The 15,770-nt window shown below is 46.8% G+C and overlaps 1 protein-coding gene and 1 long non-coding RNA gene across 2 annotated transcripts; one reads left to right on the forward strand and one right to left on the reverse strand.

Annotated features, from left to right (window-relative positions):
• Positions 1 to 3,207: 3,207 nt before the first annotated feature.
• On the reverse strand, positions 3,208 to 5,872 carry dnajc28 (DnaJ (Hsp40) homolog, subfamily C, member 28). Its single transcript, XM_041987954.1, is given in 2 exon segments — positions 3,208 to 4,750; positions 5,596 to 5,872. A coding segment is annotated over 1 exon segment (1,155 nt). The 5' UTR covers positions 4,749 to 4,750; positions 5,596 to 5,872; the 3' UTR covers positions 3,208 to 3,593.
• Positions 5,873 to 14,992: 9,120 nt separating this feature from the next.
• LOC121641720 lies at positions 14,993 to 15,736 on the forward strand. Its single transcript, XR_006010776.1, has 3 exons — positions 14,993 to 15,166; positions 15,389 to 15,450; positions 15,595 to 15,736. It is a non-coding gene; the product is annotated as an uncharacterized LOC121641720 (long non-coding RNA).
• The last annotated feature ends 34 nt before the right edge of the window (positions 15,737 to 15,770 follow it).

Below are 15,770 nucleotides of genomic sequence, written 5' to 3' on the forward strand. Positions count from 1 at the left end.
TCCATTAGGGGCAGAGAAAGTAGTATGCCTGTAAAAACAAAAAGAATGTAAACTGAAATGAGCCATCCTGGCAACCATCAATGTGTCAGTCAAAACTAAAAAGGCACTCATGCATTCTTAAAAACTACAAAATAGGATGCAAAAATGAAACATTCTTGTGCCTTCCTCAGGCATTGATGCAAATGAACAGGCACAAAAAAAAATCATAAAGATGAATAATTATGGTCCTGTAATGGTGCCTCAAGATGTGAGGGTGCTGAGAGACAGGCGGAGATCCTATCCCTGATGTGGGACCCACTGCTCCCCTGGAGGTCTTCGGGAGGGGGTGGTGGGGGTGGGAGGTCAGGGCCATGTGGCTGCTGCTCTGGCTCTTCGACAACATCACCTTGGGCCAGACACAAATTGTGCAGGACTGCACATGCCAGGGCAACTTCAGAGCAGAAGCGGGGCCTCACCTCCAGGGCCTTGAAGAGGGTGGCCCGCCACGTGCCTTCATCATGCCAAAGGCCTGCTCAATAATGGAGCGGGCCCGGCTGTGCGCCTGGTTGAAGCGCTCCTGCATCCTTCCATGCAAGGGGTGTCGGTAGGGGGTAATAATAGCAATGGGCCCCTCAAGGCAGGGGTAACCTCCGTCTCCCAAAAGAAAATAACCAGGTGGGGGGTACAAGGCCTGAACATAAATGGGGCTGTTTCTGAGAATGCGGGTGTCGTGCACAGAGCCGCCGTAGCCAACAAAAATGTCCAGAAATCGTCCGGCTGAATCACAGACAGCTTGGAGTTGAATGGAATAAAGCTGCTTGTAATTAAAGTAATCCGGTTTATTGTGTTTGGGTGGTTTAATCCTGATGTGGCAGCCATCTATGGCCCCCACTGCTTTATTGAAAGCACAATGCTGAGCCAGCACACCAAACCCATGGCCAACCTCATCCAAGGTGTCATGGCTGGGAAAGAAAATGACCTTGGATCTGGCCTTTCTGATCTCCCTTCCAATGCGGTGAACAACCCTGTGGATGGTGGATTTTGGGATGTCAAATGCCTCAGCTGTCACCCGATAAGAGGTACCATGGGCCAGCCAGTAGATAAAAATGAGGACCCCCAACCATGGTCCCTCTCCTGATTAAGGATGGCCAGCAGGGCATTAAACGACCGCCTGGTCAGCCTGAAGCTTGGCCTCATGTCCTGCTCCGGATCCATGTAGACCCGGAGGACAGGCACCCTGACATTAAGCCGAGCGTAGCAGATGACCTGGAACAAAAAAGCAACAAAGTAATTGCAATGGACAAAGGAGGATTTTACAGGATATTTATTGTACCAATTCTAACAAACACTCAACCTGAAAATGTAAATGTGCCGAATAATTCTCATAACATCATAATAATGATAAAGGTTGAGATGGACACATTTGCAGTGTATAGGTGGCAGAAACCGGTTGTCTGGTGTGGGGAAGCTGTGCTCCAAGATCATTGGCCTTCCTCTGACATCCCTCTCCACCATCTCTGACTAATTTGAGGCTTGAGAAAGGCCACCAGGATTCTCCTCATTTGAGCAGCTTCCCCCAGGGGGTTGGTTGTTGTATATATATAAATATTTACACACATATATATATATATATATATACACACACATATATATACACACACATATATATACACACACACATATACATATATATATATATATATATATATATATATATACATATATATATATATATATATATATATATATATATTGTTTGTGTGTGCCTGTGAACAACTTAGTTCGCCTTTCTGTTGTGTCTTTGAGGATAAATGACGTTCTTCTGAATTATATTAAATTTGTGTGTATGACCATTGCATCTCTTCCCTCCACCTAAATGTCTGTGCACATGACTGTTTAGATGGGCCTGAGCATTATTTAAGCACCTTTCATGAACAGCACACATGGTAATCATGAGGGCAATATTATCTTAAATGTTGGATCTTGATAAATATCTTTGTGTAGCAGCTTTATTCACCTCAAGTCACATTTCTGAAATTTCAAGGTGATATGACCAATGAGTTAATCAGCAGCACATAAACAGGATAAAAGAAATACACAATCTGACAGTAATTACCTGTCGTCCACCCCATTCCGCTAGGATGTTGAGGTCAGGAAGCTCCTGTAAACGCCGCCGTGGGGAAATTAAACGGCGAAAAATATAACGACCCAGCGCCACAATACTGAAGAACATGTTTCACACGTCGGCTTCTCTCGGTAAACTCCGTGTTTCACGTGACATCGCAGTGATTTATGGGTAATTCCTTAGCGAAAGTTGGCATCGATGCTGACTTATGGAAAGGGGGCAGAAAGGGCTCAAAAATGTCCGCCATCATCCCTTGATCACTCACACAATTCCAATTGGAATACCACTGAACCCTTAATGCCACATTAAAGAAAAAAGTTTCCTCTTTGATTTCAACTCAACACCCTGCATCATGTCTGCGACTTTAATCCAGCAAACAGGATTCATATGAAATATAGTAAAGGCTTTTTAATGAACTCTGGGCTCATTCAGTTTCAGAAACCACTTTTCAAGCAGTTCATTAGCTTAATACCAACTCTGCTGGTTCAGATACAAGAACCTGTGACGATGAGGACAAGATGGAAACCACCGGAGAGCTTAAACCTCCCTTTTGTGGTGAAGTGTTGCCCTGATTCCTATGTTCATAATATAATTAAAATACCATGACAGAAGCCCTGATCCAGTTCTCATTTCTTCATATTTGACTTTGTTTTAAATCTTTTAAAGTGGTCTTGATCAATAGTTCTCCATCTTTCTGAAGGTCTTTCAAAGTTTTTCTTTGAAAGTTTTCTACTTTTTCCCTCATTTAAGAACCACAAAGAAAACCTCCAACACAGGATTATTTAATCACCTCTATCTAGCAGCTAAATGACACAAACAGTAGTTTATATGCACAACAACCTTCTGATATTTAGCTGATGGAGACTTGACTCTGTAGAAGACACATTTTCACCTGAAAAGGTCACTAACTCAACTTTGGAAACATTTTCTGTTAGAATAAACATGTAAACATAAAGAGGAAAACTCCAGAAGAGGTTTAACCCCTTCACACCTGTTTACTCTGTTTCTTTTTATCTAACTCATGTTTTATTCATTTACTTTTATTCACTCTTATTTATGTATTCGTATATTTTTCATTATCTCTCTGTCTTTATTAAACAATTGTTAATTTATTATATAATTGTATTTTATTTTATTCCAGTCTTTTTCTTTCTTCCTGTATTTATTTTGTTTTTATACAATTGTAAATAAATTCACGTGTTTAAACCACAAAGAGGAATTTACAGTGATATGATGACGGGTTTGATGAGGTCTTAAGAGTTAAATTAGTTCTGAAACGGCACCAGTAACAGACCAGAACCAGTAAGATCCAGTACCTGGTTCGTATTATAAACCAGGGATGGGCAAAGTTGGTCTTCAAAGTGTCGCAGTCCTGCAGGTTTCTGATGTTTTCTGCTGCTGCACACCTGCATCAGATTGATGGGTGTGTTGGAGCAGGAAACATCTAAAACCTGCAGGACTTTGAGGACCGGAGCTGTCCACCTCTGGTTTAATATCTCAACAACCTCTGCATCCAGGAGACGAGCCCCTGCTTGCTGGGTTTAGTCTTGGTTGCAGCGTTGGCTCTCTTCTTCTCCTCCTTCCTCCTCTCTCGCTTCTCCTCTCGCTCTTTCTGCCGCTCCGCCCGGCACCGCTCGGCTCCTTTCGCGGCTCGCTCCGCCTCTCGGGACAAGCTGAAGTGGACCATCTGCATGCCAAGCATGGGGACGATCAGGTTGTAGTCGTCCACCTTCTTGTTGAGCTTCAGCAGCTCCTCCTGCACGGACGCACACAGCTGCTCCCACTGCCTCTGCTCCGCGGGGGTCATCTTCTCTCCGAGCCGGGCCCTCCCCTCCAGCAGCCGGTGTCGGATCTGAGCGGCGGCCTCTCTGATGTCTCGCTGCGTGACCACCCAGGGGGGCTGGTAGCCGTTGTCGATGAGGATGCGGTTGAGATTGTGGGTCATGGGGTCGGCGTACGGATTGTGCTGGAACTTGCTGAGAGGTTTTCCAGCTCCGCTCAGGTTCCGGAAATCTCCGCGAGCCATGGATTCTTGAATCAGGTCCTCTACCAGCCGCTCCACCGCCTGGGTGATCTTGATCTTTTGGCTGCGCTGGCGCATGTCGCGCTCCACCAGCGCCCCATCCGCCGCCCCCGCTCGCTCATGCTCTCTCTGCCGGTAGTCCAGGACCTGCTCGGCTGCCCGGTCTACACGGATCTGCCGGTACTGGCGCTCTCGCTGGCTGGGCGTCCCTGTGCCCACGCCCTCGTAGCTGAGGTAGTGTCTGTGCTGGAGGGCCGTTCCTCTGGACTTCTCCTCCTCCTCCTCTTTACCTCCATTAGGCGGCATGGTCTTGCTCTGGTGGGCCAGCACGGCTCGGTACGCCTCTTCAACACGAGCAAACAGTGCAGCGTCTGCAGTTGCTGCCCCGGAGTCTGGGTGGTAGAGCTTGGCGAGGTGCAGGTAGGCCTCTTTTACCTGAACGGGGCTGCTGAGACCTTCGTCAGGAAGCTGCAGGAGTCTGTAGCTCTCCTGGAGGCTGCGGCTGATCCGGCGGTGGGATCCGAATGACCGGACCGTCGGCGGCTAACGACACAGGATGAGCAGAAATCGGCCATGGTGGAAGTCGCTGTGGGAGGCCAGGAGATAGAAGAAGCAGCTCATCTCTGAAAAAAAACAAACAAACAAACCAGGATGTGATTCTGGATCAGAAGAAAAGACTTCAGCAGTTTCTCAGGAACGGTGGTGTGTAACTCTGTGGGGTAGATTGTGATGGATAGTTTAATATTTAGATGAGAGATTGTTTGAGAGAACGATGAGATGAGAAAAGGTTTGGTCACTGTTGATCTGTGTGTTATTTCTACAAAGTTCTGTTAGTAATCGGCCTTTATGCTGCTTTATCTATTCAAACACTCATTTTAAATAATTTTAGCCTCATAATCTGACAACTGAGGCTGTCCTGGAAACATTGTGTCTGCACGCTGATGGGGATTAAAAGCTTCAGCTGCTACAAGCTTCTACATTATTTTAAAAGCAACAGGTGGAACAAAAACAGCACAGAATGGCTTGAAGTCTTAAGGGTTAAAATTTGTCTCAATTTGTCTAACTTGTAGATTGAAGATGGCGGCGCGGTTACATGCACCTCCGGACTTCAGGATATCAGACCATATTTCTGTGGAGTTTATCCCTGCCAACAAAACCTCTGATATGCAGAACCAAACCCACCACCAGAACCATTCAGGTTTGGACTAAGGAGGCTTCCTCAGCCTTACAGGATTGCTTTGACAATCATGTTTTCCCCAAACAGCCGGGATGCAGCCTACAGAGCAGGAGACAAACTGGTTTATAGCAGGGCCTGCAAAGAACTGAGCTGGCAAAACTCAGGTACAAGCAGCACATTGAGGAGCACTTCGATGATAACAACACATGTAACATGTGGAAAGGCATCAAGACCATCACAGAGTACAAGAACAGAGACCAGCAGGTCAGCCACGACCCCACTCTGACCTACCTTCCTACCTTGAACAGCTTCTTCACACGCTTCGACACTCCAAGCAGCAGAAGTACTGTTCACCCTCCAGAGGTGCAGCATCAGCCTGTTACCCTGCAGCTGCACCAAGTGACCTCCACCCTGAGGAGGATCAACATCAACAAGGCTGCGGGTCCAGATAAGATGTCAGGTTGGACACTAAAATCATGTCCAGACCAACTGGCAGAAGTTTCTCTGGGAATCTTCAACCTGTCCCTGCAGCTTTCCACAGTTCCTGTCTGTCTGAAGTCTTCCATCATTGTGTTTGTGCCTAAAAGCAACCATTACCTGCCTCAGTGATTACCGCCCCATCGCTCTCACCCCATTCATCATGAAACGCTTCGAGCGGATCCTCCTAAAGCACATCAAGGACGCCATCCCTGCTGGCCTGGACAGCCTGTAATTGGCCTGCAGGGAGAACCGTTCTACGGAGGTACTGTTGACACCTGAAGACGTGTTTGCAGGAAGAATGGGATGTAAAAATAAAAAATAAACACCTGAAACTCTTCATCACTTGGTTTCCTCAATGTTAAAACATCTTGTGGTGGGAGAAGGAATGGAGATAGTACAGAGGGGGGGACTCTGATATGAAACTGGATATATTAATAAATTAAATGATATTATGCTAAAGTCAATTTTCTCTGATTTATGTTTCTACATATTATGAAAGAAAAACTGCACAGTTTGAGCGTTTGGTGGAGCCACCCATTAAAAAAGCAATGCCAGTAATGATATATATATATACATACCAAATGAGCTTAAATGAATTTACAGGTGTTACAAACCAGGAATTAAGAGACTTTATTTAAATGTATAAACGAAGTAAAAAAATATTCACATACTGCTGCAATAGTAAAAAAAAACACAACATGAGGATTAACTAAACGAAACAGTAGCAAAAGCAATGTTTTCTGATGTTGGCTAAAGAATCAAGCTAAGTGCATATTATCCTGCTATTAGTGCAGCACGTGCTCAATTTACGGTGGTTTTGTTAAGAAGATGTTAACAGAGCTATGAAAGGACCTAAAAGTTGACACGGCCAGCCGGTTAAGTAACGCTCTGACAGCAGATGTTAGCTTAAACTTCCGCCACTCCCACACGTTTAGAGACAGTTAATAAGTAAAACGGAAAGAAAACAGCAGCACAAACCTGTTTATAACACATTCCTTCAAACTCGTTCACGTCGTGTAATCCACAAATTCACATTGAGCAGAAATTCAGGTCACCGTGTTGGTTTGTTGTTATGCTTCTTCTTCTTGTGTTTCCCTGCTACTGCTGCTCCACCATATTTGCACCACCGCCCTCTAGTGGCCCTCTACCGCCACTTCAGGGAATCTTAACTCCCCCTTCTTCTCGGCTTTGTGTTTATTGGCTGCCAGTCATACCTTTGGTCATACCGCCGCCTACCGACCAGAACGTGTATAACAGAGACAATGGTCTGGATCGGGGATGTCGAACTCCGTTAAGTTCAAGATCCACATTCATTCAGCGTCATTCCATTTCAAGTAGGACAAAAACAGTAACAAAACAGCAAAACAATCTATAAATAAAGACAGTCCCCATGTTTAAATGCAACATAAAAGTTATCATGTTTATATTTAATTAACTATTTTAAAACAAACAAAAACATTATGAACAGCTGGGAATTTCTGATGAAAACTAAGCTAAACTACAACAATATCTTACTCAAGTTACACATTTGCATATTTTACATTATTTTACAAGTTTTTTTTTTATATAAAGATGATTAAATAAAATAAATACTGATCAAACACAAACAGATGAACCTATTTCCATTTCCGTCCCTCTTTGCCTCTAGTTTACACGTGAAGTTAGCCAACGTGAATAAAGCGACTTTAAAAAGACAAATAAAGCGTATTCATTAACATTACTTAAACAATAAAAACAACAGCAACAACAAAAACTCTCCTACTTGCCTTTATGAAAATGCCGACAGCAAACACGTGTAACGGAGTTAAATTGTTAATGATTCCACTTGCCATTATTAGCTGTGTTTCTGTCACTGTTACTACTGCCCATTACGTTATTCAGTCTTCATTTGCTGCTGTTAACTATGAGTAGTTATAATTTCTTACATTTTTGGGAACACCTGAACGTCTCAAAGACGAACCCCCTGCAGATTTAGCTGTTACGCCCCGTAGCTTCGCCACAGTCTGTCACCAGCAAGACTCGTGTGTGTGTGGCAGAGCTGAGACTGTAACCTTTCTTTATGTTAAAAAATCCAGAACATGCCAATAAAGAGGCGTCAGAGACTCGACATTGAATGGCTTGTGATTTCTGAGCACCACAACGCATGTGAGAGTACTAAAACCGCTACAATGGTGCCGTGACCCGTTCTTCCGCCTGGTGTTGCACCGCCGGATTCCGCGTAGGAATCGCAGCTCTTCGCTCTGCAGCGGCAAGGACTGTTTGATCTTTCCCTGGGTCCCGTGAGTTACGGTTATGGCTTAATGCGTCCTTTTTGGACTGAGTTGCTGCCTAATAACTCTGAGTGGACTGAGTAAAAAAAAAAAAAAAAACGGACTTTATTTGAAATATTGTGATTATTGTGTATGGATCTATTGAATATTCCTGAATGTGATCTGTTAAGGAAAAAAAAAAAAAAAAAAGAGATTTGTTTTTCTGTTTTTGTTGGGATCATTATTTGATGTGTGGATTCAGCAGTTGCTGTTTAATCTTCACTGGACAGCTGTGTGGGAGGAATTAAGAATTGAATGGGATATTTAATGACGCTGTAAGTGAAGTGGGCTCGGAGTTTTGCATTTTGAAAGTGAGATTTGTTTTTTTTTTTATTTCTTTTGCTGTCGCCAATAATGGATGTGCCTGATATGTCAGGTGTTGGGAGGGGCTCAAGAATGTGGTTTAGTCATTTTCCAACTTTGGGTGGGCTTCAGGAGGACATACGTGTTACATCTACTCCTTATCCTGCTAGGGTGAATCATACTGTGTGTGATGATGCTGGTATCGCTGTTGATGCTGGGGTGGGTGGTCAGCCTAGTTTGCCTAATCGGGATGAGGGATCCACTCCAGTTAATGTTCTCAGTGATTTAGTGAAGCAGATAGGGGCCAGCATAGGTGAGAACATAGTTTCATGTCTCAAGTCCATCTCAGCAAGCGACAGTGTTACTCAGTCGACCACAGCTGATCTCTCCAGAGTTAACCTGACAGTTAGCCACGATAGCTATGAACCACATTCCTTCAGGGGTGATAACACTGACAGGCTTACAGTCTCAGAATGGGAGGAAGCTATGATGCTTTATCTAAAAAAGAGAGGGATTGAGGTGTGTAACCAGGTAGAAGAGGTTTTGGGCAAGCTAAGAGGGAGAGCACGGGATGTCGTAACTATCGGGCTTCGCAGCCAGCCCTCTAAAGACCTAAGATCTGGCCCTCAACCTGTGTTTGACATACTTAAGCAGCATTTCAGTGATTCGGTTACCTCCTTCATGCCCCTAGCCGACTTTTATGACACAAAGCCCCGCCCGGCTGAGACTGCAGTTGACTACTGGATTCGGCTTAATAAAGCCATTGATGCTGCAGTGGAGGGACTAGAAAGACAGGGAAAGACTCTCGACAACCCTTCTCGTGAAGTGACAGCCATGTTTATCACCCACTGCCCTGATGCCGAACTGTCTGTAGTCTTCAGCTGCAAGCCACTGGAGGAGTGGACAGCTTCTGATGTTCAGAGGCGACTGGATGAACACCACCAAAAAAGACGCCTCCAGCAACGTCAGTCCACAGGCCCGGCTGATGGCCTGCAGTTCAACCGGGCTGAAAGAGTTCTGCGCAGCAATGTACAGTCTGCTGTGAACCCACCTGCCACTACAACAAATGTAGACAGTGGAACAACTCGAACTGAAGGTCGGTCGCTTGAACATGTCATCACTCTTCTTGAACGGATGCTGCAGCGGGAGACCTCCCAGCATTCCAGAGCACCGAGACCGGGAAATGGCAGCCGCAACAGAACTCGGGGTCCATGCACTGTCTGTGGGGGAGATAATCATGACACCATGTCCCACTGCCGGAAAGAACGTCTTTGTTTCAACTGCCATGCTGCCGGACATCAGGCTGTGGCATGCCAAGCTGCTACTTCATCTGATCCACCTGCTGCTCAAAGGATCAGTCCCAGTCAGCAGGAAAACTAGCCGGCCCGCATGAGCAGGGGACGGGTGTAGGGCCAGATGACATGTCCCCACAAGAACTTGATGATGTTGACCTCGAGTCTGTTTACTCACAGTTCTGTGCTTTGGAAGGTGATACCTCCTCTGTGATATTTCAGAACACTCAGAGGTTGTCCGCAACCGATAAGCTTTTTCATATTGATGTCTTGGTCCAAGATGCTGTGCAGCTTCGAGCCATGCTTGATAGTGGTTCCATGGCCTGTTCCTTGAGTTCTCGTGTACTTCCCCTCCTGGAGCAGGCCGGTGTTGTTGGTCCTGGCTCCATATCTCACACATCAGTGGTTCTCATTGGATGTGGAGGTTCGAGAACAAGCCCTGTTGGAGTGTGTGAACTTAAGATGCAAGTGCATGGCTGTCGCTTCTCAGTACCCACACTCATCGTGAAGGGTCAAAGTGATGATCTAATTCTGGGCAGCAACGTCATTAAACACCTCATTCGGACATTAAAGAGCTCTGAGGACTTTTGGGAGAAGATGTCCCTCACGGATCAGGCTCCGGGGGAGGAGGAGATTCTGCTGCAGCTGCTAGCCGCTGTGGAAACGTGGAGAGGCGACGAGTGTCCTGATAAGGTAGGCACTGTCAAACTGAAACATGCAGTGACCTTGGAGCCCATGCAGGAACACTTAGTGTGGGGGCGCCTACCCAGCCATGCATGCCTCTCTGCGGGCAGCACAGTTGTGGTGGAACCAAGTGAATCAAGAACTGTGCCAAGGACTGTTATTGTGGGACGGGTTGTGACACCATTATGGGGCGACGGATGGGTCCCGGTGAGGATCATTAACCCTTCCACAAAACCAGTGACTCTCAGACGCAACTGTAAGATTGCTGACGTGTCCCCATGTGTAGCACTGGAAGATTTTGATACTGACCACTTGTATGAGAATGACCACTGTAATGACGTGAAATGTACAGTGACCAGGACTGTTGAACAGGCTGACACAGGCAGTGAAAAGAGCTTGACTGTTAACTCTGAGTACAGTACGAAGGGACGTAGTAGTTCAATGTTGCATGACCTGGGACTGCATGACATTGACGTAGACTCGAGTGATCTGTCCCCATTCTGGCGGGCAAAGCTTATTGATCTGTTAGCCAAATATGAGTCCATCTTCTCCCGCCACAGCTTGGATTGTGGTAAAGCCAAGGACTTTGTCCATCGCATCAGGCTGAGTGACAGCAGACCATTCAGACTCCCGTATCGCCGCCTGTCTCCATCCCATTATGAAAAGCTCAGGATGGCTCTGAATGAAATGGAGGAACGTGACATCATAAGGAAGTCTACCAGTGAGTACGCCTCACCGCTTGTTTTAGTTTGGAAGAAAAATGGGGATCTGAGGCTCTGCACAGATTTTCGTTGGTTGAATGCGCGCACGATCAAAGACGCGCATCCCCTACCCCATCAGACCGACGCCCTGGCTGCTCTCGGAGGGAACGCCTTCTTCTCGACCATGGACTTAACCTCTGGATACTACAATGTAGAGGTCCATGAGGAGGACAAAAAGTTCACTGCGTTCACCTCCCCGTTCGGGCTTTACGAGTACAACAGGCTGCCACAGGGGCTGTGCAACAGCCCCGCCACATTTATGAGGATGATGATGGCGATCTTCGGCGACCAGAATTTCTTAAGCCTGCTTTGTTACCTGGACGACATACTTGTATTTGCCCCCAATGAACAGCTGGCGTTGCAGAGACTGGAGATGGTTTTTGAGAGGCTAAAGGCGCACAACCTGAAGCTAGCACCTAGGAAATGCCACTTCATGAGACCATCTGTGAAGTTCCTCGGGCACATCGTGAGCGAGGATGGCATTTCTACTGATCCTGAGAAAGTCAGGGCCATCGTGGCCTTGGGTGAGAAGGACTTAATGGTGGAGGGCTCCGAAATACCCTGCCCTACCAAGATCAGGTCTTTCCTTGGGATGGTTGGGTTTTATCAACAGTTCTTTGAGGGATACTCCAGGATCAGTAAACCTCTGTTTGCACTGGTGTCGGGTGTGAAGGGGCCACGCCGTCCCAAGGGCAAACGGGGCCCCCCAGTGGCCAGGAAGCTGTCCTCCACTGACTGGACCTCTGAATGCAGTGTGGCATTCAGGAAGCTAAAGCAGGCCCTGTTGGAAAATGCCACCCTTGCCCACCCTGACTTCTCTAAGCCCTTCCTGCTTTCAGTTGACGCCTCCTCCAATGGCCTCGGGGCTGTGCTGTCCCAGTTAGCTGATGGTGATGATGTTGCACGTCCTATCGCATTTGCTAGCAAGTCGCTCAACTACGCCCAGTCACGCTATCCTGCTCACAGATTGGAATTTCTGGCACTCAAGTGGGCTGTTTGTGACAAATTCAGTCACTGGCTGAGAGGTCACCCCTTTACCATCTGGACCGACAACAACCCCTTGACGTTCATTCTCAGTAAGCCAAGACTTCACGCCTGTGAGCAGAGATGGGTGGCGAAGCTGGCTCCTTATGACTTTGGAATCAAGTACATTCCCGGCCCTAAAAATGTGGTGGCGGACGCCCTCAGCCGTGAGCCGTTTGTACGTCCAAGTGTACTTCAACGCCTCACAAAGAGCCCCTATGGAGCGCTTTTAGAGGAGGCAAATGCCCTGGACCTTGACTGTGTGCAGGACGTTTTCCGCTTGTCTTGGGACCCACTGAGCAGACTGCAGGTACATCGTCCCCCGACGATGACCCCAGACAACGTAGTACCGTCTAATCATTCCATCTCAGCACAGGCAGTGTCTGCTGTTCTGCACCAGTCCTTGGAGCAAGAGTGTCTGCCTCCTCATGCTATACACTTAACTCAGCTTATTCAATCCATTCAACTACCTGAGCCGTCTGCTTCCTGCCCTCTGTCTAGGGAGGAGCTGATGGCCAGGCAGCGTGCTGACCCTTGCTTGAGTCGTGTGCTCCATTTTGTGGAACGGCGGAGACGACCTTCAAGGCGAGAGCGGTTGCATGAGCCCGTCGATGCTCTGCGGCTCCTGAAACACTGGGAAAAACTCACCATCAAAGCTGGGGTGCTGTATCGCTTCTCCAAAGATGCAGTGATGGGGAGGAAAATATTCCAATATGTCGTGCCATCCACTGAGAAGGGGAAGGTCCTCAAAGGTGTCCATGATGAGGCGGGTCATCAGGGGCAGAAGCGGACACTTTACCTGGCCAGACAGCGATTCTATTGGCATGGGATGGAGAGTGATGTAAAGGAGTATGTACGGTGCTGTCGTCGCTGCGTGTTCAGCAAGTCTCCTGAACCTGAAGCCAGAGCCCCACTTGAGAGTGTCAAGACCACCAGACCTCTTGAGCTGGTTTGCATTGACTTTTGGTCAGCTGAGGACTCTTCCAACAAGTCCCTTGATGTACTCGTAGTTACAGACCATTTTACCAAGCTGGCCCAGGCCTATCTCTGTCCTAATCAGTCAGCCAAGGTCGTCGCACGACAGCTCTGGGATAACTTCTTCTGCGTCTATGGCTTTCCTGAACGGGTGCACTCAGACCAAGGGGCGAACTTCGAGAGCCGTTTGATAAGGGAGATGCTCCAGGTTGCTGGTGTGGAGAAATCTCATACAACCCCTTATCACCCCATGGGTAACGGCGCAGCTGAGAGGTTTAATCGCACCCTTGGTAATATGATTAGAGCCCTTCCACCTAAAGCCAAACTCAGGTGGCCACAGTTGCTGAGATCTCTCACCTTCTCCTATAATGCCACTGTCCATGAGACCACTGGCTTTGCACCCTTTCAGCTGATGTTTGGGAGAACCCCGAGGCTGCCTGTAGACCTGATGTTCGAGTCTGTGCTTCTTGATGATCAGGTGGTGGACTATGATACTTATGTGCACCGTCTCAGGAAGGACATGGCGGATGCTGTCAGGATTGCCCAGGCCTCTGCTAGGAAACAGCAGGAGAAGCAAGCAGGCTTCTATGACCGCAAGCTGAAGGGCGCACCAGTGGAAGTCGGGGACAGAGTCCTCTTGGCCAATAAAGGGGAACGGGGCAGGAGAAAACTTGCGGATCGCTGGGAGAATCACCTCTACACTGTTATGGAGAAACATGAGAACACTCATACCTTCAGACTCAGGAACTGTGACACGGACCAAGAGAAAGTGGTCCACAGGAATCTTATTATGCCTGTGAACTTCCTACCTTTTCCTGCTAATCCAGAGGACTCTGCCTCTTTTGTTAGTGATCTGACTGACAGAGACATGGATGAGTCTGTGCGGAATGCAGGCATTGAGGGTTCTTCTGATCTACCTACCTGTGGGCCTGAAGATCGGACTGCATCATGGATCTCGCAACTTCCAGTTGCCACTGAGGAGCAGTCAACAACGGAAGTTGACATTCCTCCTGATGACTTAGTGGGGACTGCGGGTGCGACTGGCCAGTCCAGTCTATGTAATATGACTGTTGATATGGACTGTCCTGGAGCAATGACTAGCCCCCAACCTCCTATCCTTAGACCTCTGGTTGATGCACTGCCCTCTGGTGCTGGTTCTGAGGTTGTACCAAGGGCGGATCTGAACCTTAGCAGTGACAGAACGATGGGTGTGAGAACGAGGTATGGGAGGGTGGTTAGACCTGTTGTTAGACTTATTCAGAACATGCACCAGAAAGTTCTTGCTGGTCGCTGATGTTATGTTGTGTAGCAATAACCTTTGCATAAGTACATGTGTTTGTGGTCAAACCATGAGGAGGATTTGTTTTGTTTTTTTTCTTTCTGTGAGTAGTGACGCCTGTGTGAGAGTACCATGATGCATAGTCCAGGTGGTTACTAGTAGTACTGTGTAATGCCATGATATGAGTGTGTTAACATGTATATGGGCATGTTTTCCTATGGGTGCTGGAAGGCTTTGCAACCCTTCCCCATTCTAATTCTTCGAGAGTAGTCTTATGATTGGAACACTTGGTGTCAGGATCTGAGCAGTACCGTGCACTGGATTATTTTTATTTTTTTTTTTCTTTTCTCCTTTGCCTATTTCCTCCTCTTGGTGTGATGTTCTGGGTGCCTGGTATGTTTGGACTGTAGTGTGGCCTCACAGTCCGGCGGTGTTTTATTGGAAAAAAAAAAAAAACGTTAAAAAGGAATTCATTGTTTTTGGTTTCTTTTGGTTATGTTGGCTAGTGGTGATCAGTAGGGGGGAGTGTAACGGAGTTAAATTGTTAATGATTCCACTTGCCATTATTAGCTGTGTTTCTGTCACTGTTACTACTGCCCATTAAGTTATTCAGTCTTCATTTGCTGCTGTTAACTATGAGTAGTTATAATTTCTTACATTTTTGGGAACACCTGAACGTCTCAAAGACGAACCCCCTGCAGATTTAGCTGTTACGCCCCGTAGCTTCGCCACAGTCTGTCACCAGCAAGACTCGTGGTAAGTTAGCTTCTTCTGGGCTCCGTTACTGTGACTCTTATTCAGTGTGTAAAAGCACTTAATTTGTCATACATGCAAATATTTCCTCCAGTTAACAACTACTGAGTTTTAATTTCAGTGTTATCCGTGTTGTGTGAGGATTAAATACTATTTACAAGTTACTAGCTTAAAGTCCGTGCAGGCCAGTTTTAGCAGTGAGACGTACACTTTATTTTGTTTCAGTGTGTGTGGCAGAGCTGAGACTGTGGGAGCTGACGAACCTTTCTTTATGTTCAAAAATCCAGGTACCTGTTGTTTCTTTGTATAAAATGTTTAGCCTGTTCATATGTGTAGCTTCGACACAGTCTGTCACCAGCAAGACTCGTGTGTGTGTGGCAGAGCTGAGACTGTGGGAGCTGACGAACCTTTCTTTATGTTCAAAAATCCAGAACATGCCAATAAAGAGGCGTCAGAGACTCGACATTGAATGGCTTGTGATTTCTGAGCACCACAACGCATGTGAGAGTACTAAAACCGCTACACACGCATGATGGGAGATGGTGGTGAAAGTGACGTCCTTCCATCACTGCTGCGACCGGGCATCCAACGCCTCAGTTACATCCTC

This window comes from Melanotaenia boesemani, chromosome 6 (genome assembly GCF_017639745.1).
Source record: "Melanotaenia boesemani isolate fMelBoe1 chromosome 6, fMelBoe1.pri, whole genome shotgun sequence".
Lineage (NCBI taxonomy): Eukaryota > Metazoa > Chordata > Actinopteri > Atheriniformes > Melanotaeniidae > Melanotaenia > Melanotaenia boesemani.